General features: G+C 41.2%; 1 protein-coding gene across 1 annotated transcript; it reads left to right on the top strand.

Annotated features, from left to right (window-relative positions):
• On the top strand, positions 1–26,136 carry LOC309391492 (matrix metalloproteinase-20-like; the record flags this gene model as incomplete). The annotated part of the gene is made up of 10 exons (XM_081952005.1): positions 1–126; positions 3,627–3,871; positions 7,415–7,563; positions 11,559–11,684; positions 13,440–13,601; positions 16,140–16,290; positions 19,390–19,526; positions 22,283–22,439; positions 23,392–23,495; positions 26,036–26,136. 10 exons carry the CDS (start codon positions 1–3, stop codon positions 26,134–26,136), a joined length of 1,458 nt encoding a protein of 485 aa, XP_081808131.1.
• Between the last annotated feature and the right edge of the window lie 253 nt (positions 26,137–26,389).

The raw sequence follows: 26,389 nt of genomic DNA, 5'->3' as shown, positions 1-26,389 counted from the left end.
ATGGAGCTGTTTTGCGTCTTCTCCCCAGCTTTACTTTTGATATTTTCTTTGAAATACTCAGCTGCAGCCCCGGCTCTTTTCGCATTGCCAAAAACGTCTAACTGGAGTGATTTCTACATTGCCCAGGTGGGTAATGGTTTGCATGCTTTAACAATTTAGGCTGCAATTCTAGGCGTTGGGAAGCCTACTGAATTTTTCAATGGAACTGGGCTTAACTGTTAGCATAACTGAACAGAACAGAATAACGGAGTTGGAAGAGACCTTGGAAGCCTTCTAAGTTCAACCCTATGCTCAAGCAGGAGACCCTGTACCATTTCAGACAAATAGTTGTCCAATCTCTTCTTAAAAACTCCCATTGTTGGAGCACCCACAACTTCTGGAGGCAGGTTTTCCACTGGTTGTCTAACTGTCAAGGAAATTTCTCTTTAGTTCTAGGTTGCTTCTCTCCTCTGTTAGTTTCCATCCATTGCTTCTTGTTAAGTGCTTCAGGTACTTTGGAGAATAAGTTGACTCTCTCTTCCTTGTGGCAGCCCCTGAAATATTGGAACACTGTTATCATAGTCCTTCTTTTCATTAAACTAGGCATACCCAGTTCCTGCAACCGTTCTTCATATGTTTCAGCCTCCAGTCCCCTAATCATCCAACTAACATATACCGAAAATATGTTGTGCAGGTATTAACAGGATTTAATTTAAGTTGTCATTTTAAAACTCTGCCCTTAATAGCCCTGGGAAGAAATTAGGGAAGATGTTTTAATTCTTTTGGATTAAATGACATTTTTAAAATATTTTGCTGAATAACTGAAACTCTGCCTTTCTCTCCCAAATGTTGATACCACTGTCACCATTTAGAAAAAGACATTTGGTTTTGGTGTTTCCTTTTCCCATACTAAAAAGGGACGCGATGGATGGCTCAGTGGCTAAGATGCTGAGCTTGTCGATCAGAAGTTTGGCAGTTCAGCGATTCTAAACCCTAGTGCCGTGTAATAGAGTGAGCTCCCATTACTTGTCCCAGCTTCTGCCAACCTAGCAGTTCGAAAGCACGTAAAAATGCAAGTAGAAAAAATAGGGACCACCTTTGGTGGGAAGGTAACAGCGTTCCGTGAACCTTCAGCATTTAGTCATGCCAGCCACATGACCATGGAGATGTCTTTGGATATTACTGGCTCTTCAGCTTTGAAACAGAGATGAGCACCGCCCTCTAGAGTCGGGAACAACTAGCACATATGTGGAAGGGGAACCTTTACCTTTCCTATACAATTGGGGAAAATATGCTTTAAATGCCAACAGGGTCTTAAATCTCAAGAGTGGAAGTCTTAAGTCTTCAAACTGAAAATATAATAGAATCTTGCTTTAAATCTTAAGCATGCACTTTATGCAACCTGCAACTATGTGGATCATTAGCAATGTCAAGCTATTGGAATCTTGAGCAATAATTTCCTTAACATTTTAATAACTTTAGGAAAGCAATTTTGGAAAGTGTTAACCTGCATTAGAATGACCTTGACTCTAAATATTAGTAAGGGAGAAAAAAACGATATCTTCCTATTTGCATGTTAAGATGCAAAGCTTTTATGCTTTGGTTTACAAATATATAATTCATAGAATTCATGTCACAATATAATAAAGCACATTTCATCAGTTTCCTTTGTGCACATAGGCACCAGACACACATACTGTATGTCTGCTTGACAGAGTGATGATAGATATTTCAATAATCTTGCAGCTTCAGGATTAACATCTGTTGGCAAGTGATAATTTGGAGAGCTGCAGTCTCAACACATCAAGGAAATTCCAGGTTGGAGAAGACAGTCTAATAAATGATAAAACAGCCATGTAACGTCCTGAGCCACAATGTAGTTGAGTTTTGCAAATTGTGTAAACCAACCATTGTGGCTGATGTATGATTATAATTTAATGCATATTGCAAATCCGTTGCATCCTTGATGTCTTTAATACATCTTGGTTAAGCAAACCATGGCTTGTGTGATTTGCTACCTCACTAAATGGAGACTGTAAATGCAGAGATTAGAACCATCATTTTAAAAGCATCAAATTGTCATTTTATTCACTGTATCACACTGGGCTTGAAACATCTATATGTGTATTTTATTTCGTAGTAATATATCCAGTTTAAGTAACTGTAGAAGGTTTCATTTTAAGGATTTCTTAGAACATAATCCTTTGCTTCAAAACATCTTCAAAGAGAATAGGGAGCTTAAAAGTTTCCTAGCACAATAGGTATCTGAATAATACAATACAATAGCAGAGTTGGAAGGGACCTTGGAGGTCTTCTAGTCCAACCCCCTGCTTAGGCAGGAAACCCTATACAGTTTCAGACAAATGGCTATCCAGCATCTTCTTAAAGACTTCCAGTATTGGGGCATTCACAACTTCTGGAGGCAAGCTGTTCCACTGATCAATTGTTCTAACTGTCAGGAAATTTCTCCTCAGTTCTAAGTTGCTTCTCTCCTTGATTAGTTTCCACCCATTGCTTCTTGTTCTACCCTCAGGTGCCTTGGAGAATAGCTTGACTCCCTCTTCTTTGTGGCAACCCCTGAGATATTGGAACACTGCTATCATGTCTCCCCTAGTCCTTCTTTTCATTAAACTAGCCATGCCCAGTTCCTGCAACTGTTCTTCATACGTTTTAGCCTCCGGTCCCCTAATCATCCTTGTTGCTCTTCTCTGCACTCTTTCTAGAGTCTCCACATCTTTTCTACATTGTAGGGACCAAAACTGAATGCAGTATTCCAAGTGTGGCCTTACCAAGGCATTATAAAGTGGTATTAACATTTCACGTGATCTTGATTCTATCCCTCTGTTGATGCAGCCTAGAACTGTGTTGGCTTTTTTGGCAGCTGCTGCACACAGCTGGCTCATATTTAAATTGTTTTGAATTGAATTGAATTGAATTGAAGACAATATTCAGAGCACTAATTCACATAAACATGATGATGATGATGTCAACCTTTATTAAACAGAGAATTTAGTAGCTATTGGAATCAATTCAATTCTACTATTCAACTAGGTTTGAATTTCTATTTCATTTTGTAAGTTTTGTCTAATATTGTCAAGATTCAGTTTGAGGATTTTATTCTGGAATTTAGTACTTTGGTGTTGTTTCATTATAACCTGATTGAAGATTACTTTTAAAGGGTCAATATATAAATACATGAAATAGTGTGGGATTCAAATATTTTTACTAACAGTTCTGTTGGTGTGGCTTGGTGGGTATGGCATGGCTTGGTGGGCGTGGCAGGGGAAGGATACTATAAAACCTCCATTCCCTCCCCACTCCAGGGGAAGGATACTGCAAAATCCCCATTCTCTCCCGATCAGCTGGGACTCGGGAGGCAGAAAATAGATGGGGGCGGGGCCAGTCAGAGGTAGTATTTACCGGTTGTCAGAACTGCTCAAAATTTCTGCTACTGGTTCTCCAGAACTGGTCAGAACCTGCCGAATACCACCTCTCAAATGAACACAGTGCAATCATTTTAGGAATACATTATAGCAGACATGGATCTATACAGTATTTAAATGAGGGTTTCCTAACTTTATGCAAATCTATACATTTGGTTGTGATGTGTAAGAGGACAACTTACTCCTTTAGGTCTCTGCCTTTAGGAATACCTTGACAAATATTACACGCCAAAAGGAAGACACCAAGTTGGAGAAATGATCAGTGGCAGCAATTCCATGACAAAGAAAGTCCAGCAGATGCAAGCTTTCTTTGGCTTACAGGTCACTGGGAAGTTGGACTACAGCACTATGGATATAATAAAGAAGCCTCGATGTGGAGTCCCCGATGTAGAAAACTATCGACTTTTCCCTGGGCAACCTAAGTGGAAGAAAAGGACACTGACATACAGGTAATGGATATTTGATCTTGAAATATTTACATTATTTGCTCTTCTGCAATTTAGTTGCCTTGTATACTGGCAGCAGTCTATACGTTACAGATTATAGAGGTATATCAACATTTGCCATTTGAGGGAGGTGGGCCAATTTATCGTTCACTTATTGGTTGTAGAAATGGTATATAGCAATAGCAATATAACTTGAATTTATATACCACTTCATAGTGCGTTTACAGCCCTCTCGAAGCAGTTCAGAGAGTCAGCATATTTCCACCAACAATCTGGGTCCTTATTTTACCCACCTTGGAAGGATGGAAGGCTGAGTCAACCTTGAGCTTGGTGAGATTTGAACTACAGAAATGCAGCTAGCAGTCAGCTGAAGTAGCCTGCAGTATTGTGCCACCTCGGCTCAGCATGTCAGTACTTAGGCCATATAGGATTTTAATAATTCTCCTAAGACAGTGGTCCCCAATTCCTGGGCTCCACAGCTGGATGTGAACAACAGGCAAGCAAGCAAAATTGAAACCATTTTCCTCCCCCCCCCCCTCAATCCCTGGATAAATTGTCTTCTACAAAACCAGTCAATGGTTCCAAAAAGGTTGGGGATCAATGCCCTAAGATATGACCATAGGGCAGTGATGGCGAACCTATGGCACGCGTGCCACAAGTGACACGCGGAGCCATTTGTCAGGGCACGCGAGGCGCTGCTCTGTCAGCTGGCCAGCGCGCATGCGTGCGCTGGCCAGCTGAGTTCACCTTTTTAAAAGCTATTTTTCGCCTTACCCAGGCTCCAGAGGCTTTATAGGAGCCTGGGGAGGGCAAAAAGAGCCTCCCCGCCCCCCTGGAGGTTTCAGGGGCCGTCCGGAGGCTTCCCTGAAGCCTTCGGAACTCTCAAAATGACCCTCCGAGCAACCCGGAAGTCACTTCCGGTTTGCTCGGAGGGTGGTTTTAAGCGCTCCGAAGGCTTCAGGGAAGCCTCCGGACGGTCCCTGAAGCCTCCGGAGGGCCTCCGGGGGGGGCGGGGAGGCTCTTTTCGCCCTCCCCAGACTCCTATAAAGCCTCTGGAGCCTGGGGAGGATGAAAAAAAGCATGTAAAAATTTGGGGGGGTGCGCGTTGTGCGCGCATGCGCACTGGGAGATTGCACGTTGCATTATGGGTGCGGCACACCCGCACACGACCCCCCCGTGCTCCCCCCACTTGTGGCACGCGAGCCAAAAAAGGTTCGCCATCGCTGCCATAGGGGGTCAGACGTCACTAACAAACATACCAATTGATGTCTATGGATATTCTCAGTCATCCAGGTCATGGTTGTCCCAAAGGTACTTTTTCAAGAGGCAACTGAACTTGCTTGTTTTTCTCCGACGACTTTCCTTTCTTTTTTTTAAATAATCTTTATTGAATGTTTTAATCTTTAAAAACAGTAAAGAAGACACAACAAGAAAAAAACCCACAGAACATACATAACAATATACAGTCATTTTACAGCTTTCTATATCGGCTTTCCTGCTGTAGCTTTTATAGTTCTCCCTTCTACATTGCCTTCCTGTTGCTTTAAACTTGTCCTATAATGTAGCAAACATAGTATTAACACTTTTTCTGTTCATCAAGATCCACTGACAAGCCTATAGGTGCACCGTTTCTACAATTTATGACCTCTGCATGAGAGTATTTAACCTTTACTAACTCCATCCTGAATGTATTTGTTTCAGTTGAGTGTGCATTATATGCAATTTTCTTTGCTCTAACACTATCAGAATGACTGATTCAACAAATAACTCACAAATAACTGGAGCACCATCTACAGGCTGTTTGAAACTATCATTGCAACCTATCATAAACAATTATATGGCTTTAAACCATAAACTACTGTTTATAGGGGTTCCCATCGATCAAATTTAAAGTATTTAAATAATTTTCCATTAAAAAAATTCCATCCAATTTCTTTTCAAAATAAACAATGCAGGTAATCCTCAGCTTGCGACCACAATTAAGCCCACAATTTCTGTTGCTAAATGAGACAGTTGTAAAGTGAAATTTGCTCCATTTTTATGAATGTCCCTGCCATTCACTGCAATTAAGTTAGTAGCACAGTTATTAAGTGAAGCTGGCTAACTTTGTTTGTCAGATGGTCGCAAAAGGCAACCCTGGTCATAATATGGTCATAAATCACTATTTTCAGTTCTGTTATAACTTTGAAAAGTCACTAAATGAAGTGTTTTAAATCGAGGAATACCTGTAAATCCGTGTTCCATAAATGAAAATAAGAGTTTTTCCTTCTCTGCCCTTTCGCAGACCAATGGGACAAGATTACCTCCGACGACTGGGTACGGCATACCATTAGGTCAGGCTTAGCTCTAGAATTCCTCTCCACCCCACCCAAGGTTCTTTATTCATTGCCTGATGTCCTGCAATCCAGACAAGACAATCCCTCATGAATTCAGCAATACAACATCTCCTGGACATCAGGGCTGTCCAACTGGTAATTGGATGACCAATTTCATCAGGGAGTCTATTCGATTCTTTTCGTTATTCCCAAAACCTCGGAGGGTTGGAGAGCAATTCTAGACCTGAAACGGCTCAATTGCCACCTAAAATATTGGAGGTTTAAAATGCACTCTTTGCATTCTATTCTAGCAGGGGTGCGGGAAGGTGACCTCCTCACATCCATTGACTTGACGGAGACTTACCTGCACATTCCTAGTCTATCCGAACACTGTCAATATTTAAGGTTCTGTTATTGGGGGGGGCGACACTATCAGTATAAGGCCCTGCCATTTGGCCTTTCCTCTGCCCTCCCGGGCATTCACCAAGGTGCTGGCAGCATTGGCAGCACATCTGAGGGCTTTGCCCGTGCGTGTCCAATGCTACCTCAATGATATATTGTTCCAATCCAGGCCACTGTCTGGAGCAAGACAGGATTTTTGCTATCATCATGCCTGATAATGAATTCTGAAAACCTCAAGAATTTGCACTTCTAAATAAAAACATTTGCCTTGATATCCATTTTGCCTTTTTGCTCCAAGGACCAGCATAGCTACGATTGCTTTGTAACTGCTTCACATATTCTAAAACCCTTTTCGCTACCTGGCCACACGCTGTCTCACTCCAATCTTTTCATACATATGTCCAGAAATGTGCTGTTAATGGCTGGAAATCAAGAGTTCCGTCAAACGTCTCAGTCTCAGTCATCCAAAGGTGCTTTTTCAAGAGGCAACTGGACTTTCTTCTATTTCTTTGAAGAGGTTTCACTTCTCATCCAAGTGAATCATCTTCAAAGAAAAAGTCCAGTTTCCTCTTGAAAAAGCAACTTTTGGACAAGAGTTCAGGCAGTTCAAATGAATGTATGTATAGGTTTATTGCAAGCTTAAACTCTTTACAAGAATCTGAACTACTAACGGTCAAAGCAAATTGGCGGTAGATAAGAGTAAATGAAATCCCAGGTGGGCTGGACTTAGATCTCTTGTGGGCGCAAAGGGACTTGAGACTGATGACATGTTTGGTGCCTCCTTTGGGCTTAGCCTGGTCATCTCCTACATGTGCCTTCTTCTCCACAGAATAAAAAAATACACCACTAGCCTATCTCAGGCAGAAGTTGACAAGGCTGTGGAGATGGGTCTGAGGACATGGAGTGCTGCTGCCCCCTTGAGCTTCATCAGGGCAAAAACAGGAGAAGCAGATATCATGATATCATTTGAAAATGGAGGTAACTGCTCTTAGTAATATCCGTCATACTGAATTTCAGATATTTGCCTTTATTCTTAACAGGCTAAGTTTCTCCTGGAAAAGAGCTGACATTTTCAAAATAATGCAACTATTAAATTTCTAAGCAATTTTGGGTTGGAAGGCCGCCATGTGAGTATGGATGAAGTGAAAAGGGGTAAGTGTTTTAGGAAACACTTTCATCTGAGGCAATGAAACATGATGTGCTATATTTCTTATGATATTTAAAGAGGGCTAAATACATGTCAGTTTGGCAAAAGGGAAGGAAAAGACACTTATGCTTCTTAGCCAAAAGCTTAAGGGGTGTCAAACTCGATTTCATTGAGGGCTGCATCAGGGTTGAGTTTGACCTTGGGGGAGTGGGGGCATGGTCAACTCGATATCACTCCAGTCGGGAGCTCCTGTACTGGCCCGAGTGCTCTGCCAGCAAAAACAGATTCCAGAGCTCTGTTTTTGGCTGCCACGGCCTCCTGCAACCCTCTGCCAGTAACAATGGAGCTCGGGAGGGCTGCGTGTAGTACAGTGGTGGGCAATGTTCCTTTTTCAGTGTGTGCGGAAAAGTATAGTGTTTGAGCGGCACATTTTCATGCCTGAGCACCTGATTTTTTTTAGCCATAATTGCCATTAGAGCAGATGTTGGGGAGGGGGGCAAGGAGGTAAAGGGCCCCCTCCATCTCCCTCAGACCCCCAGGAAGGAGGGAAGGGAAGGGAGGGGAAGGGAAAGGAAAGGAAATGGGAAAGAAGAAAAAGAAAGGAAAAGAGAAGAAAGGAAAAAGAAAGGAAAAAGGAAAGAAAAAGGAAAGGAAATGGAAAAGAAGGAAAAGAAAAAAAGGAAATGGGAAAGAAGAAAGGAAAGGAAAAGAGAAAGGAAAGGAAAAAGTGAAATTAGTGAATTAGTTAATTACATAGTGAAATTAACACCAACAGTAGCATCTCTGTCTAGTTGTATTTATCTTTAAGAAACAAAAAAAAATCAAGCAGGGTGATAGATTGCAGAACGGCTTTCAGAAGTGAGTGTCTTATCTGAGCAATATGAAGACGTGTTCTTGAGCTTTACTTCAGGAAATCAGAAGAAAGAATAATCACTATGTAGTGAGCAGATTAACCCGATTAGTTCACTTCCAAAAACTACAGGAAAAACATGACATTATAGAAAAACACAAAAAAGTTCTGGTTTTTTGGCAGCAATCTGCAGTGCAAGTCACTCAGTAGTGATTCATTAGCACTTCCTCAGTTATCCTGCATTAAAAAAAAAGCTAGCAGAAAACCCTAACATTAGCTGACTTAGGCTAGCAACATCAAAAGGGCTCTGAAAAAAAATCCAGAAAGATGAGGATTCTGCTTCCATCATTAAAGAGAGCTGCCAATTTGCAATTATCAAAAACAAGATACCATTTATTTGGCCTCTGCACCAATCCATCCTCAAACTTTTGCCCCATATTCATGAGAAGTAGAAATCACAGGATGAAAGGTATGGGACTTGAGTTTATTTATTAGATTTTTATCCCACCTTTATTACTTCATAGGTAACTCAAGAAAGTGAACATACATAATACTTGGGTATGGAGAAAGGAAGGGAAGTGGAAAAGAAAGGAAGGAAAAAGGAAAGGAAAGGAGAAAGGAAAGGAAAGGAGAAAGGAAAGGAAAAGGAAAAGCAAAGGAAGATAGAAGAAGGACAGAAAGGGAAAAGGAAAGAGTGGAATGGTACTGCTCAAAAACCAAGTCTCAAGATCCTGTGGACCCCTTTGGCTCAGGGAGTCCAATTCCCCGCTGCTTCCCTCTCTCTGCAAAGTGAAGGGATCTCAGAAGGGCTGCCTAGCTCAGAACGGGGCTTCAGACGATGCTATGCCTGAGAAACCCTGGATGTGCAGGGAACCGCAGGCTACAACCAGCAAATCGCGTTTTCCCAGGAACTGACGAAGCCCCAGAGGGCCAATGAGAATTCTCCCTTCTGCAGTATCATCAGTCTCCAGGTAGAGTCTTCCTTGATTTGACCAATCACCAGATGGAGGAGAGAGTTCGGTGCAGAGAGAGAAGGGAGGGAGGGGGGATATTTTCAGTCATATTTTAAGACATTAAAAAACACTGCACGCAGTTTGAAACTTCTGTGCGGTGTTTTCTTGTTATGTGCGCGGCCGCCCAGGCGCACAGCTTAGAGGGAACAGTGGTGGTGGGTTCTGGCCAGTATGGCCCAGTACAGCCGCACCGGTAGTAGTCGGGAGCAGCACCCACTGTACCAGTATGATCGCTTGTTTGGCCCGCCTGCCCACGTTCCATACCTGTTTTTAAGGCAACTGGGCCAATTGTGCCCGTGCACATATCGACGACAAGCAGCTGGGTGTCGCAGGGGCGGTGGAATGCACATGCATGCACAGCGCACATCAGTTGCGTGCACAGTGCACATCCATCGTGTGCACAAACAAACTACGAGCAGCATACCAGTAGTGAAGGTAAGAGGAACCCATCACTGGTGCAGTACTCACTTTTGTTGCCAGCAGTTTAGACATTAATGGCTGTATGTTTCATTATTTTGAGGGGACAGCGCATTTACACTGATGTACAAGTTGTATACTCACTAGTTTACATTGTAGCCAAGTGTCATTTCTTCAATGTTGTCACATGAAAAGATATACTTAAATATTTACAAAATGTGAGGAGGTGTACCCACTTTTGTGATATACTGTAGCTTCAAACTGTTGTTAAACAAAAATGTGTAAGTCCAGGAGTACCTGTATTAATTCTGCTATACAGATAGTCCTCGACTTATGACCACAATGGAGCCGCAAATTTCCATTGTTAAGTAAGACACTTGTTAAGTGAGCTTTGCCCCATTTTACGTCCTTTCTTGCCACAGTTGTTAAGTGAATCACAATCCATTGCTAAATTGGTAACCCTGTTGTTAAGCACATCGGGCTTCCCCATTGACTTTGCTTGTCAGAAGGTCGCAAAAGGGGATCATGTGATCCCGGGAGACTGCAACTGTCATAAGTACATGCCAGTTGCCAAGCATCTGAATTTTGATCATGTGACCGTGGGGATGATGCAAAGGTCGTAAGTGTGAAAAATGGTCGTAAGTCCATTTTTTTCAGTGTTGTCATAACTTTGAACGGTCACTAAATGAACTGCTGTAAGTTGAGGACTAACTGTACAGGGAGCCAAACAAAGAATTTCAACACAACTTTGTGTGTTTTGAGGAAGGGCCTATGCTATGTCAGATGCTACGGCGGAGCTTCTGTCCTGATTCACTGAATGCTAGCGGGTAAAAAAAAACTACCGTATTTTTCAGAGTATAAGATGCACCACGATTTTGAAGAGGCAAATTAAGAAAAAAAGTTTTTGCATTCTGCAGACCTCCCAAAAACGGCCCGCTTTTCACGAAAACTGGCCTATTTTTTGTTTAAAAAAGAGCATGCATAGCCTTTAGGAGGCTTGTAGAGTGCTCCTCTACAAGCAGGGGTCCAAAAACGAGCAAAAAATGACCCGTTTTTCGCAAAATGGGTCTGTTTTTTGTCAGAAAAAAGGCATGCATAGCCTTAGGACGCTTGTAGAATGCTCCTGTGGGGAGCCCGTTTTTTGCTCATTTTTGCCCTCCCCAGCTCCCAGAAGCACTCTGGAAGCCTCCTAAAGGCAATGCACAGCCATCCTTGCAAAGTGGGGTGGGGTTTTGGAAAGCTAAAAATGCTGTATTCAGTGTATAAGATGCACCCTTTTGGAGGGGGAAGGTACGTCTTATACTCTGAAAAATACGGTAATTAAAGCCAATTTCATCCTAATTGATCAAGGATTGCTTTAAAATCAAGTGGCTATTGGTCACTGGTTTATTTGGTAGCACTTCTACAGTCATTACCAAGTTACATGGAGCCTCTTCCATTTATAGAATTCTAGCATACTAAGAGTAGAAAAACATCATGCAGTTTGGAGAATATTCTAATTTTCTGATCATTCTAAGGTGCCGTTTTGTTTTTATATTCTGATAAGACCACGGGGACTCCTACCCATTTGATGGGCCACGAGGGACCTTAGCCCATGCTTTTGCACCCGGGGAAGGACTGGGTGGAGACACTCATTTTGACAACGCAGAGAAGTGGACAATGGGGATGAATGGTAGGTATAAAACTATACACTAATATGAAAATACTTTGAAAAGGCAATTTGTTCAAAACCAATCCTCTGTATAAACAAATATGCAAGCAACCAGAAATGAACTGAAAAAGGATGTATCTTGATCCTTAAGTCACAGGAAAACCACTATGTATTGCAATGCATTGTGTTTAGTTCAACTGGAATGAAGTTTGCTTTTCAGTAGATTCAATAGGTTAGATCTTCCTTGATTTCTAGATAGTTCCCTACCCTGGAAGATCAGGACTATCAATTGCTTATAGGTTAATGGAGTTTAGCAACCCCCTTAACATATTGGCTTATATTTTAATCATAGCTTTGGTTTACTTTTTCTTCTCCCTCTCTTTCTCTTAAAGCATAGCAATTAAAGTATTGAAGCGGGCAAGAGACTATGGATGGATGATTTCTTTTCTTTTATGTTGTTCTGTTTTGCTTCTCTCTCTCTCTCTCTTTCTCTCTCTCTCTCTCTCTCTCTCTCTCTCTCTCTCTCTCCCTCCCTCCCTCCCTCTTTTCTCTTTTTTGTTTAGGTAGGTGAATGATTAGAGGTTAGAAAGAAAAGAAAGGAAAAGTCTTTTAATAAAGGGTGATATGATTAAAAGCTAGAATAGGTGACAGAAATAAGAGAAGGGGGCATATCAGTGCATACATTTTTATATAATAAATTGAAAGCAATAACAAGAGAAAACATAATAACTGAACAATGAAATTGCAATTTAAGACAAATGCATATTATTTACTAGAAATATACAAGTTGATTGTAATAATTCTGATTGATTTTGTTAGTTCTATTTGTATTAGAATGGATGACACCTAGATGTCACACTGTTTACATATAGATTTGATGCATTTATAAAAAAATAAAAAACTTGAAAGGAAAAAAAATATATTGGCTTGTATTTCATGTATAAAAAGTCTCAAGAGCTACATTTTATGAAAAAAACAACTAAATTACATGAACATTGACTTAAGGCAGGGGTGTCCAAACTTGGGAACTTTAAGACTTATGGACTTCATCTCCCAGAATTACCCAGCCAGCATAGCTGGCTGGGTAATTCTGGGAGTTGAAGTCCACAAGTCTTAAAGTTCCCAAGTTTGGACACCCCTGACTTAAGGGCTCTGGGGTGGTCTCTGATTGTTTTCTTGCAGATATTTCATTACCCAAACTAGTGACATTCAAGCTCAGAGAGCACCCATTTCAACCCTGAACTGCAAATATTGTTTTTTATTGGTAACAATTACTTATATAGCTTGGATTTGCAGCAGCCCAGAAGCTAAATATCGTTCTTAGTTTCTTTTTCAAAGAATGAGACATTCCTGTGAAAAACGCATAGGATTTCATTCTTTTTTGTAAATTTAAAGTCTTAAATTGCTATTGTGGTCGATAGTCAATCATGCTAAGCATGGAAGAAAAACTGTAAATGAAAAGTAATTAATTCATTAAAGTTAACTCAGTTGTTCCAAAAAACAGGGGAAATATCTGTTTTCATGTTTACTATATAATCCAGCATCCATCTCTGTTTGTGCAATGGCATCATATTCAAATCGTTTTGCTTTATCAGATATATACTGCAGAATATTGTAGCTGGAAACTGTATCACCAAACTATTATAGGGCAATGAAGTTATGACTTTTGGCCTTTAACACTTAGCTCAAATGATTCCTAGATCACAATCAGTAGCAAGGAATCCAACAAAGCTATAGTAGTTATTAATATTAACATTGTATTTTGTTATTATATAGGATTCAACTTATTCACTGTGGCTGCTCATGAGTTTGGTCATGCATTGGGACTTGCCCATTCTACGGATCCGTCGTCTTTGATGTACCCAACCTACAAATATCAGCACCCCTTTGGCTTCCGACTCCCAAAAGATGATGTGAAAGGGATTCAGGCATTATATGGTAACACATATTGCTTTTTCTTTTTAAGTTTCCCTCTTAACATTTTAAATTCTTTAGATTTAATTTATTTACTTCCTTACAACGGTCCTTTTTTTTTTTAGTAATTCATGCAAAACATTAGCATTCTTTATTCATGCAGAGCTATTTCCATTTTATAAAGTAGGATGTATTAATATTACTTGAGATAAATTCTCGAATCTGGCTGGGGTTAATTAACGCCTACTAATCACGGATGCGGTGGTTCAGTGGCCAAGACACTGAGCTTGTGGATTAGAAATGTTGGCAGTTCGGAGGTTCAAATCCCTGGCGCCATGTAATGGAGTGAGCTCCCATTACTTGTCCTAGCTTCTGCCAACCCAGCAGTTCGAAAGAATGTAAAAATGTAAGTAGAAAAATAGGAAACAGCTTTGATGGGAAGGTAACAGCATTCTGTGTGCCTTTGGCATTTAGTCATGCCAGCCACATGACCACAGAGACGTCTTCGGACAGCGCTGGCTCTTCGGCTTCGAACCAGAGATAAGCACCACCCCCTAGAGTCAGGAATGACTAGCACAAATGTGCGAGGGGAACCTTTACCTTTGCCTTTAATCATTACTTGATGTCGTCATGCTAAACTTTAGATGAGAATATTTTTAATTCAGGGTTGAACTTGGGCTGTTGTTTACTGTTAGCTTGTTTGTCTGGGTGCCGTAAATAACAGCCCAAGGAACTACCATGACCATTCCCACCAACACTAACAGGGCAAGCCAATAATATATAAAAGAGAGCAAGCACTGATGGTGTTACTTTACTTGGTAATGAAACATCTGGAAGAAAACAACCAAGCTCTGGGAGCACTAATAACGCCATCCTAAATTATGGCTGTTCAGAAACCACAACTGGATAAGTTCAACCAACTTCCTAGCTCAAATTCAGCCACATACATGCATTTATTAACCATCCTATGCTAAACAGTCTTTCGACTTCTTCTCCAGCTCACCTTTTCTATTATTATTATTATTATTATTATTATTATTATTATTATTATTATTATTATTATTATCATTATCATTATCATTATCATTATCATTATCATTATCATTATCATTATCATTATTATTATGCTTTTAAAAATCCCATAATCCACTCACTTAGCATGTACATGTCACAATTGTTTATACCGTCTATTTACTTTTTGGCACATTGTTTCCCATTTGGCAACGTGAGACCCACAACATGTGAGGTGACTTGGGAAAATGGACAGAACATTTATGTTTCATTCTAATTCCCCCAAGAGTTTGGAGAAAGATCACTGTTATGGTCTGAACCTTCATACATGACGGCTGCAAGTCAATTCCGGTTTGCTACGAGGGTGGTTTTAAGCATTCCGAAGGCATCAGGGAAGCCTCCGGACGGTCCCTGAAGCCTCCAGAGGGCCTCCGGGGGGCGGGGGAGGCTCTTTTCGCCCTCCCCAGTCTCCTATAAAGCCTCTGGAGCCTGGGGAGGGTGAAAAAAGCATGTAAAAATGGGGGGGTGCGTTGTGCGTGCATGCACACTGGGGGGGTCGTGCGTTGCATTATGGGTGTGGCACGCCCGTACACGACCCCCCTGCACTCCCCCCACTTGTGGCACGCAAGCCAAAAAAGGTTCGCCATCGCTGAACTATAGCTTTGCAATCTTAAAGTGGAGTATGCATTTCTAGAAATATCCCAACATTTTCAGTGAAACTGTCTCCCATATACCCTGTTTCCTTTAAAATAAGCCCTCCCCCAAAAATAAGCCCTCCCTGAAAATATTGCAACACAGCAGCAGTCATGAGGTGACCGTGCTCACCACCTCCTGCAAAAATAATAAGACCTCCCTGAAAATAAGGCCAAGCACTTATTTAAAAGAAAATAAGACCCTGTCTTATTTTCGGGAAAACATGGAAATTAGAATAATAGGTACTGATAAATTTGGAGAGCAATTCAAGAAGTCAAATAAAATCTAACATTCCAAAATCCAGGAGTCTTTTCAATGATAACATTCCCAAGAACTAATCTTGTGCAAAAATGCTGGAATTTTGTTTCAGATTTATGCTATTAAATAAGAAAATTGCTAAATCCATTTGGCAATCTCTTGACAATTCAAGAGATTAACATATACCATAGCTTCGATATATTAATATATAATCTAAAATTCTATCTATCATCCATCTATCCATCTGTCCATCCATCTATTTATCTATCTATCTATTTATCTATCCCATCTACTTACCTACCTAAATCTGTCCATCCATCTATACATCATCTGTCTGTCTGTTTGTCTGTCTATCGACTGACCCATCCATCCATCCATCTAGCTATCCAACTATCCATCCATCCATCCACCCACCCACCCATCCATCCACCCACCCACTCATCCATTCACCCACCCACCCATCCATCCACCCACCCACCCATCCATCTAGGTTTGGAGGATCACAAATAAGAATGTGTAAGCAATACACATATCAGCCACATATTAGTCTTACAATGAGTTTTTACTCCTAATTCAAAGAGAATTTATATCATCTTCTAGGTCCAAGGGAATTTGGATCCCGAAAACCACAGGTTTCACGTCAACCTTTTTCCAAACCACCAACCCCATACCATCCAGATCATTGTGACTCCAAATTTTCATTTGACGCTGTAACAACGCTGGGGAAAGAGTTACTTTTCTTCAAAGACAGGTAAGTGTCTTTCTTTATCCAAGATCCCAGTGACAGTAGAATATTATCAGCTTTATTTCTAGAAGAGGAGTACGGTCCTGATTTTTTTTTTAGGAAGGCCAGTTTCTAGCTATATGAACCAAATATAGCCATTTAGGTTCAAATTCCCTTTTTGGGGAATAAAGGCAACATCCCCTTTGATAAGATTGTTTCACACAAAACTCTTGGTTCTGAAGGGGAAAAAACCATCTAAAACTCCCCTCTTTCTGCTTCCTGCTCTAGAATGACTCAATGGTTTTGCCATTAGGCGTAACTTCTGTGGTGCCTACTAGATAAAAAGGAAAGTGATATGCAATGACACACATAAATCTTTTTTTTTCTGTGCTGCCTATTCTCACACTTCTAGGCAACTTAAGTAAACATCAATAAAATACAAAAGCAAACCCTTAAAAAACAGTCAATGCTATTAATAAAATCTGTAACTATAAAACTGTTTGTTACAGAATAAATCCCCCCCCCCCTAAAGAGTACTGTTTTCACCATTTTGCAAAAGGCCACCAGCATATCTATCTTGGGCAGGTAAATTGATCTAGACTGAGGGGTCTATTGCTGAGAATATCATTCTCTGGGTCTCAGCTCCCCTAATCTCTATCAGACCGGATCCTGGAGCATCCTCTCCTTACTAGATGGTGTAGGGCAGGTAGATTCTACCTGAAAAAGACAATCATAGAGGTGTTTATACGTAAGCAGAAGTCCCTTGGCTCAGAAATCTATTATCAGTCAAGGCTGGGTCCCGCAGGACAAGTGTCATTCAACTGACCAGTCAGTGCTGGTCAGCAAATGGGTCAACACATTCTAGGCTAGGGGTGTCAAACTGGATTTCTTTGAGGGACGGATCAGCACCGTAGTTCTGCTCTGTGGGCCGGGGGTATTGGAGATGGCCTGGATGGTTTCCTGTAGCACTTTGCCAGCCAAAATGGGGTGCAGGGGTTGCTCTGTTTTGGCTACCAAAAGAACCCCAGGCCAGTCCTTGGCTATTTCCAGGCCAGGCCCACAGGCCAGATTTAGACACCCCGCAGGCTGGATCCGGGCCTTGAGTTTGACACCCCTGTTCTAGACCTTCTGCAGCTTGGTGACATGTTTGTGTGCAACCCCGCACAGAGCAAATTGCAGTAGTCTAAATAAGAGGGTACAAGAGTATGAATTATTGTTTTTGGTGTCTCTGGTCCAGCAAAATGTTCACTTTCTAGATTATACCATGATCATTTTGTTTGTGTGAAAGATGTGGGTGGGTGAGTATGGTGTAACACAGTGGTAGGTTCCTACAGTTTACTACCGGTTCGCTGAGGAGAGCGTTTTGCACACACACAAAATTTTTGCCTGCATGCTGCTCACTTTGCTTGCGTGCACACACACACCACACATTGCTGCGCATGCACAGTTCACTGAAAACTGTTCTGCACATGCGCAGAAACATGCAGGCGACAGGAGAAGAGATTGGGGGACTGGTTTGGGGGCGTGGCAGGCCTGGGCCGCTGCCAGTTCCAGCGACCCAGGCCACCAAACCACAACTGGTTCAGCTGAACCAGTCTGAATTGGTAGAAACCCACCACTGGTGTAATACTAGAAGGCGAAAACAATCCCAATTTTTCTCTGAATTTCAGTAAAGGTGTTTGGGGCAGGGACAAGGAAAATTACTTTTACCTGAATCTTTCTGTTATTTTTCACTTCTCTGATTTTCTAGCCCTCTTTTTAAACCAAGACAACAGGTATAAGTATAAACATGGACATGAGCACAGGAAATGAGTACAAATAAATGGGGACGGTAGGACAGGGATGGTAGGCACGCCGGTGCACTTATGCACGCTCCCTTTACGGACTTCTTAGGAATGGGGTGAGGTCCATGGTAGACAGTTTAACGTTGAAGTTGTGGGGGGTTAGTGGAAGTAACAACGGAGTCAGGTAGAGCATTCCAGGGCCTGACCACTCTATTGTTGAAGTCGTATTTTCTGCAATCGAGTTTGGAGCGGTTTACCTTGAGTTCGTATCGATTGTTTGTCCGTGTATTATTGCAGTTGAAGTTGAAATAGTCGTTGACAGGTAGGACATTATAGAATACTATTTTGGGTACAATGCTTAGGTCAGACCGTAGGTGGCATAGTTCAAGGTTGTCCAAGCCCAAAGTTTCAAGCCTGGTGGCACTGTTAGAAAACATCTACCAGTGAATAGAAATCCTAACTTCCCAGTGTTAAAGCTTCCATCAAAATAAAGGGTAGGCAACAGATTGCTTACGAACACCATTTCCTCCCAGATGCTTCCTTTCCAGACTTCTTATTTTTCCTCAATTTTTAATAGATATGAGGGGTGGATGTCGATCTCATGTAGTTTCCTTGGTAACATTTTTAGAAGTGGTTTGCCATTGCCTGCTTCTTCCTGGGGCTGACACAGAATGACTGGCCCAAATTCACTCAGCTAGCCTTATGCATAAAGCAGAAGTAGAATTCTGGTTTCAATGCCACACATACTGTATGTACAAAGGTGGGGCAGAACCTGAAATGCATGGTTGCATCTATCACATTGGCCTTTTGGCTTCTTTCTGCATGTTGGTTAGCTAGGTGTTAAATGTGCATTTGTAATTGATCAAACTCAACATAGCACCTACCGTATTTTTCAGAGTATAATATGCAGCTTCCCCCCCCCCCCAAAAAAAAACAGCATGGAAATGTTTGTATGTCTTATACACTGAATATAGCCATTTTTGGCCTCCCGAAGCCCCATCCCCACATCCCATTTTTGTCAAAAACGGGTGAAAAAATGGGCCATTTTTCACAAACGTAGAAGTGTTTTTGCCTTCCCCCTGCCCTGCTGAAGCCTGCAGAGTGCTCCTGGGGGCCAGGGAGGACAAAAACTTTTTTTCTTACTTACCTCTTTGAAATCTTGGCGTGTCTTATACACCGGTGCATCTTACAGTCCGAAAAATATGGCATTTTACGAATAAGCAAGCTTCCCATAGAGTTATTTTGCAAGCTTATCACCATGTCCTCTCAAAGATCCGGAGGTATGTTTGCTGTGCAATAAAACATTCTCTTTTCTTCTCCTTATATTTCTGCCTCTCAACAGGTACTTCTGGAGAAGGCAGCCTCAACTCACAAGCCATGTGCAACCACTCAGCATTACCAGCTCTTTCCCTCAGCTCATGTCCAATGTGGATGCAGCCTACGAAATAGCTGAGAGAAGCATGGCTTTTTTTTTCAAGGGTCGGTCAGTTTTGAAAACATTCGGCATTGTTTTCTTAGGAAACTTGATCTGTGAATGCCTAGTCATCATTTGTGTAATGGTAACCTTTAACCAAGGTTCTAGTTTACCTGAAAATCAGTCTTGGGTGAAAGACTGCTATTAACGGTGCTTCTGCCCCATATAATTACCGGGCCTGTACCAGCAGTACAGTGGATGCAGAGATAAAATAAAATTTCTACTAGCAGTTGCTCTTTTTCAATCACGAGCAGAAGGCATTGCATTTCCTTGATGGATTATGTTCAATTTAGTCAATCATCTAATGCTACATACATACGTAATTTTGAAGGAGGTTTTATTTATTTGTTCTGTCAAGCATGTACAAGATAATAGGTATAAGTACCATATTTTTCAGAATATAAGATGCATCATCCCCCCCCCCCCAAAAGAGCATGGAAACGTTGATGCGTCTTATACACCGAATAGAGCCATTTTTGGCTCCCCCAAAGCCCCACCCCTGCATCCCATTTTTATGAAAAACGGGCTGGGTTTTTTTGCAAAATGGAGGCACTTTTGCCTTTCCCCTGCCCCCAGAAGCACTCTGGAGGTTTCAGCAGGGTTGGGAGAAGACAAAAATGTCCCTGTTTTTGCGAAAAACAGGGGAAAAATAGGCCGTTTTTCACAAAAACTGAGGCATTTTTTGCCTTCTCCCAGCCTCCAGAAGGACTCTGCAGGCTTCAGCAGGGCTGGGGGGCTGGGGGGAAGCAAAAATACCCCCATTTTTGTGAAAAACAGCCCATTTTCTGCCCATTTTTCACAAAAACTGGGACATTTTTGCCTTCCCCCAGCCCTGCTGAAGCCTGCAGAGGCCAGGGAGGACAAAAGCTATTTTTCTTACTTACCTCTTTCAAATTTTGGTGTGTCTTTTATGGTCCCCAAAAATATGGTATATGCAAGATTATGAATACATAAAATGATTACAAATAAATGGGGTTGATAGAACAGGGACAGTAGGCATGTTGGTGTGTGTCAATAACAACGAAGACTGCTGTTTTGCAGCAATCAACACCCAGATCAACCCCAAGAGTAACAGTAGGTCAAGGGTGTCATAATTAAAGGCCCACAGGCTGGATCCAGCCCAATGGGTGTTTAGATTTGGCCCTAGAAACAACAAAAGTCCAGCCCACAGTATGTCTGCTAGTAAAAATGGAGCTTGGGAGGGCTGCACATAGCCATCCCAAGCTCCATTTTCAACTGTGATGGCCTCCTGCAGCCCTCTGCCAGTGAAAACAGAGCCCAGGAGAGCCACATGTCGCCCTCCCAGGCTGTGTTTTTGCTGGCAGAGGGCTGCAGGAGGTCATCGCAACCAAAAATGGAGCCCAGGAGGGCCATATGCAGCCTGCAGGACATCAAGCTACACCAACCCTGACCACATCACCCCAGCCACACTAACTCAGTGCCCTCCCCCGAGGTCAAACACAACCCTGATGTATCCCTCAATGAAATTGAGTTTGACACCCCTGCACTAGAGTGTTAGGAGTGTTAACTAGACTGTTAATCAAGCAGTAAAGAATACCCCAATCAAGGAGCTAGCAATTCAGACAAACAATTGAACAGTAAACAACAGCCTAATCAAGGAACTATGAAGAAGAAAACAGTACCTCCACGAAATCTGACAGAGCAAGCTATTTGTATATAAACCGAGAGCAAGCCCAACTCCCTTCTAGCATGGATGGTGTTACTGAGTTGAGTAATAAAACAACTGCAAGGAAACAGCCAAGCTCAGACAGCACCAAAGAGCCCACCTATTTTCAAGCCCTTTTACTATTATGTTTGGCCACACAGTCAGCCCGATGCTTAGGCTGGATTTGATATTTTTGTCGGCTTTGCGAGTCTTTCCCAAGGAGCTGGGCTAGGCAGAGGTTGTGGTTTGATGGTATTAAAGGTATCATTGCAAAATGTAAGCTGCCCCAAGTAAAGCTGCTTTTTGTAATTAACATTACAGTACTATTAATCATTATAGTTATTCTGCTCTGCATCATTATTTGAAGTTGCTTAGTGTGAGGTTTGTAAAAATTAAGACTGCGGCTTAGAAGAGGAGATGGCCACCAACATCTACACCAAATGGCACTGACACCTGGCATTAGGACCATGAAAGTTTCAGTTTTGTTCTCACTAAGTCAAAAATTGTGTAAACCAAACAATGGCAGATGATCACACAGATTTGAATTGATTCCAGAGCAGTGAAGAAGCTCTGTGTAGAAGTGCCCTAGGACAGTGATAGCAAACCTATGGCACGCGTGCCGGAAGTGGTGCACAGAGCCATCTCTCCAGGCACACCAGCTGTCACCCGTTGGCCTTCCAGGTTCTGGCGCACACATGCCAGCTGGTCTTCGTGCATACAGAAATGCCAGAAACCGGAAGAGTAGCTCCCTGGGGTGCATACGTGTTCTGGGAAGCTTAGGTTCCCGTTTCTGGTGCGTGCATGCGCACAAGCCAGTTGATCTTTGCATGTGCACCAGAAACCGGAAGACCAGATGACCGGTGTGCATGCTCTTCCATTTTCCAATGTTCCCGCACATGCACGCCAGGCAGCTGCTCTTCCGATTTCTGGCGCACCTGCGCACGGACATTTGCTCGTGCTCCCTTTTCAGCACTCAGTGCCGAAAAGGTTCACCAACAGTGCCCTAGGATATTCTATTAAACATTAGAAATTCAAATTACTAGTGCAAGATTATGTAGGGTCATTTTATTTATCTATTTATTTATTTATTGCTAGGTCCTCATTATTGGACAACTCATGGTTTCCACATGCAGGGCCCTCCTCGGTCTATTGCAGATTTTGGATTTTCTAGAAATGTGCTGCACATAGATGCTGCTGTCTACCTGAGAGATGAGAAGAAGACCCTCTTCTTTGTAGAAGACGAATTTTACAGGTTTATTGTCTCCTAATAAAAATAGGTTTTCAATGATCATGAAATTTCATTGCTTGGTGTTGAACGAGGGACCAAGGGGAAAAAATATTTTCTTGTTCATAGTACTTGAATATTTCCTCAGCCAGTAAAAGGGATCCCCCCGCATCTATTTAGCCAACATATAGAGAGGTGTGATTGTATAACTTTTACATTTCTCGTTGTGATAGGATAGTTTCTTTCCTGGTGTGCCTTGAAATTTTCTTCTTTCTTTATCAGCTTACAAGTGGGAAAGATACATAAATGTCAAATACAGATTTTCTTACAGGAATCAGATTGAAATTGGGTTTTTCCTGGATCAATTACTTACAAACTGGGCAATCCATTTTTTTCCTGTTCTTATGTCTTGCCAGGAAATACGTCAAGATAGCATAGGAACATGATTTTAATGGATGAGATTTTCATTCAATAGCATTTAAAACTTGGCCCTAATAAGCAAAAGTTGATGTATATATTCAGTTCCTTTTGCACACATACATGTCTTCCACGTTAATTAAAGATGTTGTCCAAAGAAATGGACACGTGGTACCACAAATAGACAAATACAGGGCACCACATATCTAAATAAGATTAGTGAAAATAGAATTAAGATCTATGCAACTCAGAACAGACAATGGTAAATATTTCCTTCATATACACATATACATATTTGCTATAAATCTCTGCTTGGAGGTATGGCAATGACCATTGACTTAGATGCTATTGTCAAAAGTTGTGCAGTTGTGCAGCGTTGGTGCTCATAGTGTGTATATTTAGAAAAAAAGGCAAAGTCATAGTTAGAAAAAAGGATTAATGAAATTGCAAGAATTATCGCTAAATTAATTTCCAAGTTCACCTCAACTCTTATGTAATACTTTTTTTTTCAAAACATTGCATCTATACATAGTTCTTTTTTACAATGTTCCTTTTTTTCAAGCTATGATGAAATAAAGCGGAAGATGGACAAAGACTTCCCAAAGACCATTGAGGATGAATTTTCAGGAATTAATGGTCGAATAGATGCTGCTGTAGAAGTGAATGGTAAGTATTCTCTCTATCATGTGATTTGTTTCAAGCAGATTTTTAAAACATTCTTGTTAAAATCTCTTGCAATTTAATTTTTCTGAATGTTTTTCAAGACATCTCTGGGGTTTTTTTTCGAATCATACTTTCTTTAGTTATCACAATTACTTTAAAGTATGTATTTTCCTCATCCTCTTTTTATTCATGATATGATGCTGTAGAATAAGTAGGTCAACAGGTTAAACTCAGTGAATTAGTTATTTGACCAGGGATGGCAGGGGGAAGACGTAAACATGGATTTCCTACTCCCAAGGCAATATTCTGGTTCTGAGAAGGAATGGAAAGTTTCCCTTCCCCCTCGATCGAGGTGTGAATCATTGCCCCTCCTTGTTAGCATATCTCCAGATAAGAAATAAAACCCAATAACATGTTCTAATTAAAAACAAAATTTAATATGAAAATAAAAATAAACAAATCTATCTAATTGTTACATTTTGGCAAGAGCAATTGTCATCCACCTTCTTGGCAGACGAACAGAAGAACAAAAGTCTCTGGAATGTGTGTGAGCAGGTGCAGTACATCATTTGCTGATAAGGCCAGTGACCTGCGCAGTAACTCTTCAGCTCAGCTAGCAAACAATTAACGCAGTGACAGGTTCTTATCTAATGGATGGGATTCCAAGTCCACAAACTGCCCATGCTAGTTGGGCTTGATTGATCATTCATTCATTCATTCATTCATTCATTCATTCATTCATTCATTCATTCATTGAATGTATAGGTATCCTGACTTACAAAGACCAACAATTAAGCAAGTAGTAATAGAATAGAATAGAATTCTTTATTGGCCAAGTGTGATTGGGCACACAAGGAATTTATCTTTGGTGCATAGGCTCTCAGTGTACATAAAAAGACAAGATACATTTGTCAAGAATCATAAGGTACAGCACTTAATGATAGTCATAGGGTACAAATAAGCAATTGGGAAACAATCAATATCAATATAAATCATAAGGATACAGGCAACAAAGTTACAGTCCTGCAGTCATAAGTGGGAGGAGACGGGTGATAGAAATGATGAGAAGACTAATAGTAATAGTAATGCAGCCTTAGTGAATAGTTTGACAGTGGTGAGGGAATTATTTGTTTAGCAGAGTGATGGCATTCAGGAAAAACCTGTTCTTGTGTCTAGTTGTCTTGGTGTGCAGTGCTCTATAGCATCATTTTGAGGGTAGGAGTTGAAACAATTTATATCCAGGATGTGAGGGGTCTGTAAATATTTTCACAGCCCTCTTTTTAACTCGTGCAGTATACAGGTCCTCAATGGAAGGTAGGTTGGAAGTAATTGTTTTTTCTGCAGTTCTGATTATCCTCTGAAGTCTGTGTCTGTCTTGTTGGGTTGCAGAACCAAGCCAGACAGTTATGGAGGTGCAGATGACAGACTCAATAATTCCTCTGTAGAACAGAATCAGCAGCTCCTTGGGCAGTTTGAGCTTCCTGAGCTGGCACAGAAAGAACATTGTTTGTTGTGCTTTTTTGATCATGTTTTTGATGTTAGGTGTCCATTTTAGGTCTTGGGACATGATAGAACCTAGAAACCTGAAGGTCTCTATGGTTGATACTGTGTTGTCTAGTATTGTAAGAGGTGGTAGTATGGGAGGGTTTCTCCTAAAGTCTACCACCATTTCTATGGTTCTGAATGTGTTCAGTTCCGATTATTCCTGTCGCACCACAAGGCTAGTTGTTCAACTGCACGCGGTTTCATTGTTGTCTTGAATGAGCCCAATTACTTTTGTAACACGTGCAAACTTCAGTAGTTTAATAGATGGATCATTTGAGATGCAGTCATTGGTATATAGAGAGAAGAGGAGTGGAGTGGAGAGAGCACACAGCCCTGGGGGGGCTCCTGTGCTAATTGTGAGCAGGCTCCTGCTGCTTCCTGTCTGTTAGGAAGCTTGTGATCCACTTACAAATGTGTTCAGGTATCACTAGCTGATTTAGTTTAGTTAGAAGAATGTCCGGTATGATGGTATTGAACGCTGAACTAAAGCCTACAAAGAGGACCCTTACGTAGGTCTTTGGAGATTCAAGATGTTGTAGGATGAAGTGCAAGCTATTATATGTGGAAAGGGAGAGAGAGAGAATGAGAAATGTACAACATAATGAAAATATTCAGAACAAGACCAAAACAAGACCAAAACAAAACAAAGTAATTCAAGTGAGCTCCAAAATCATTCTGTTCCCCAAGGGTGAACAACTACTTCTTCAGTAGTTTTCCAAATGACATACTCTGGAACTCACTGTCCCAATGCAACTGACTCTCCATCAAAGAAGGCTGATAGAGCAGCAAAAAATGCCTTCAATGTAATTAAATTCTTTTAGTTTGTGACTTTATGTTCCTTTATAAATTAAAAAAGGGCTAAATAGAGTTCGCAGATAGAAATACCACGGTCCAGTATTGTATAATCTATGATAGACTAATAATTCGGAGCCTAATAACAATAAGCCTTTCTTTGAATCCTTCTCTTCCTTTTTTTTCCTCCCTTTTCCTTTTTTTAGGTTTCATTTACTTCTTTTCAGGCCCCAAAGCCTATAAATATGACAGAGAAAAGGAAGATGTGGTTAACATTGTGAAATCCAGCTCTTGGGTGGGCTGCTGATCTAAAGTGACCATAAAGAGGATGACAAATGAGCCAGCCAATGCAGAAACCAAGGCATGACCAACCAGAAGGAAAGAATTGCAGTCCCTCTGCTTTTATATTCAGAAAAATGACTACAGAGTACTGTGTTATAGTTCAAATCCAGTGAAGAAAAGAAAGCAAAAGAAAAATAAGCAATTCAAGAAATAGACACGATAGAATATCAGTTTCTTTGATAATCCCCAATTCACAGATGTCATGAACCTACCCAAAT

Source organism: Natrix helvetica (genome assembly GCF_964273705.1).
Source record: "Natrix helvetica genome assembly, chromosome: 4".
In the NCBI taxonomy this organism is placed as follows: Eukaryota; Metazoa; Chordata; class Lepidosauria; order Squamata; family Natricidae; genus Natrix; species Natrix helvetica.
This window is presented reverse-complemented; position numbering and strand designations above follow the sequence as displayed.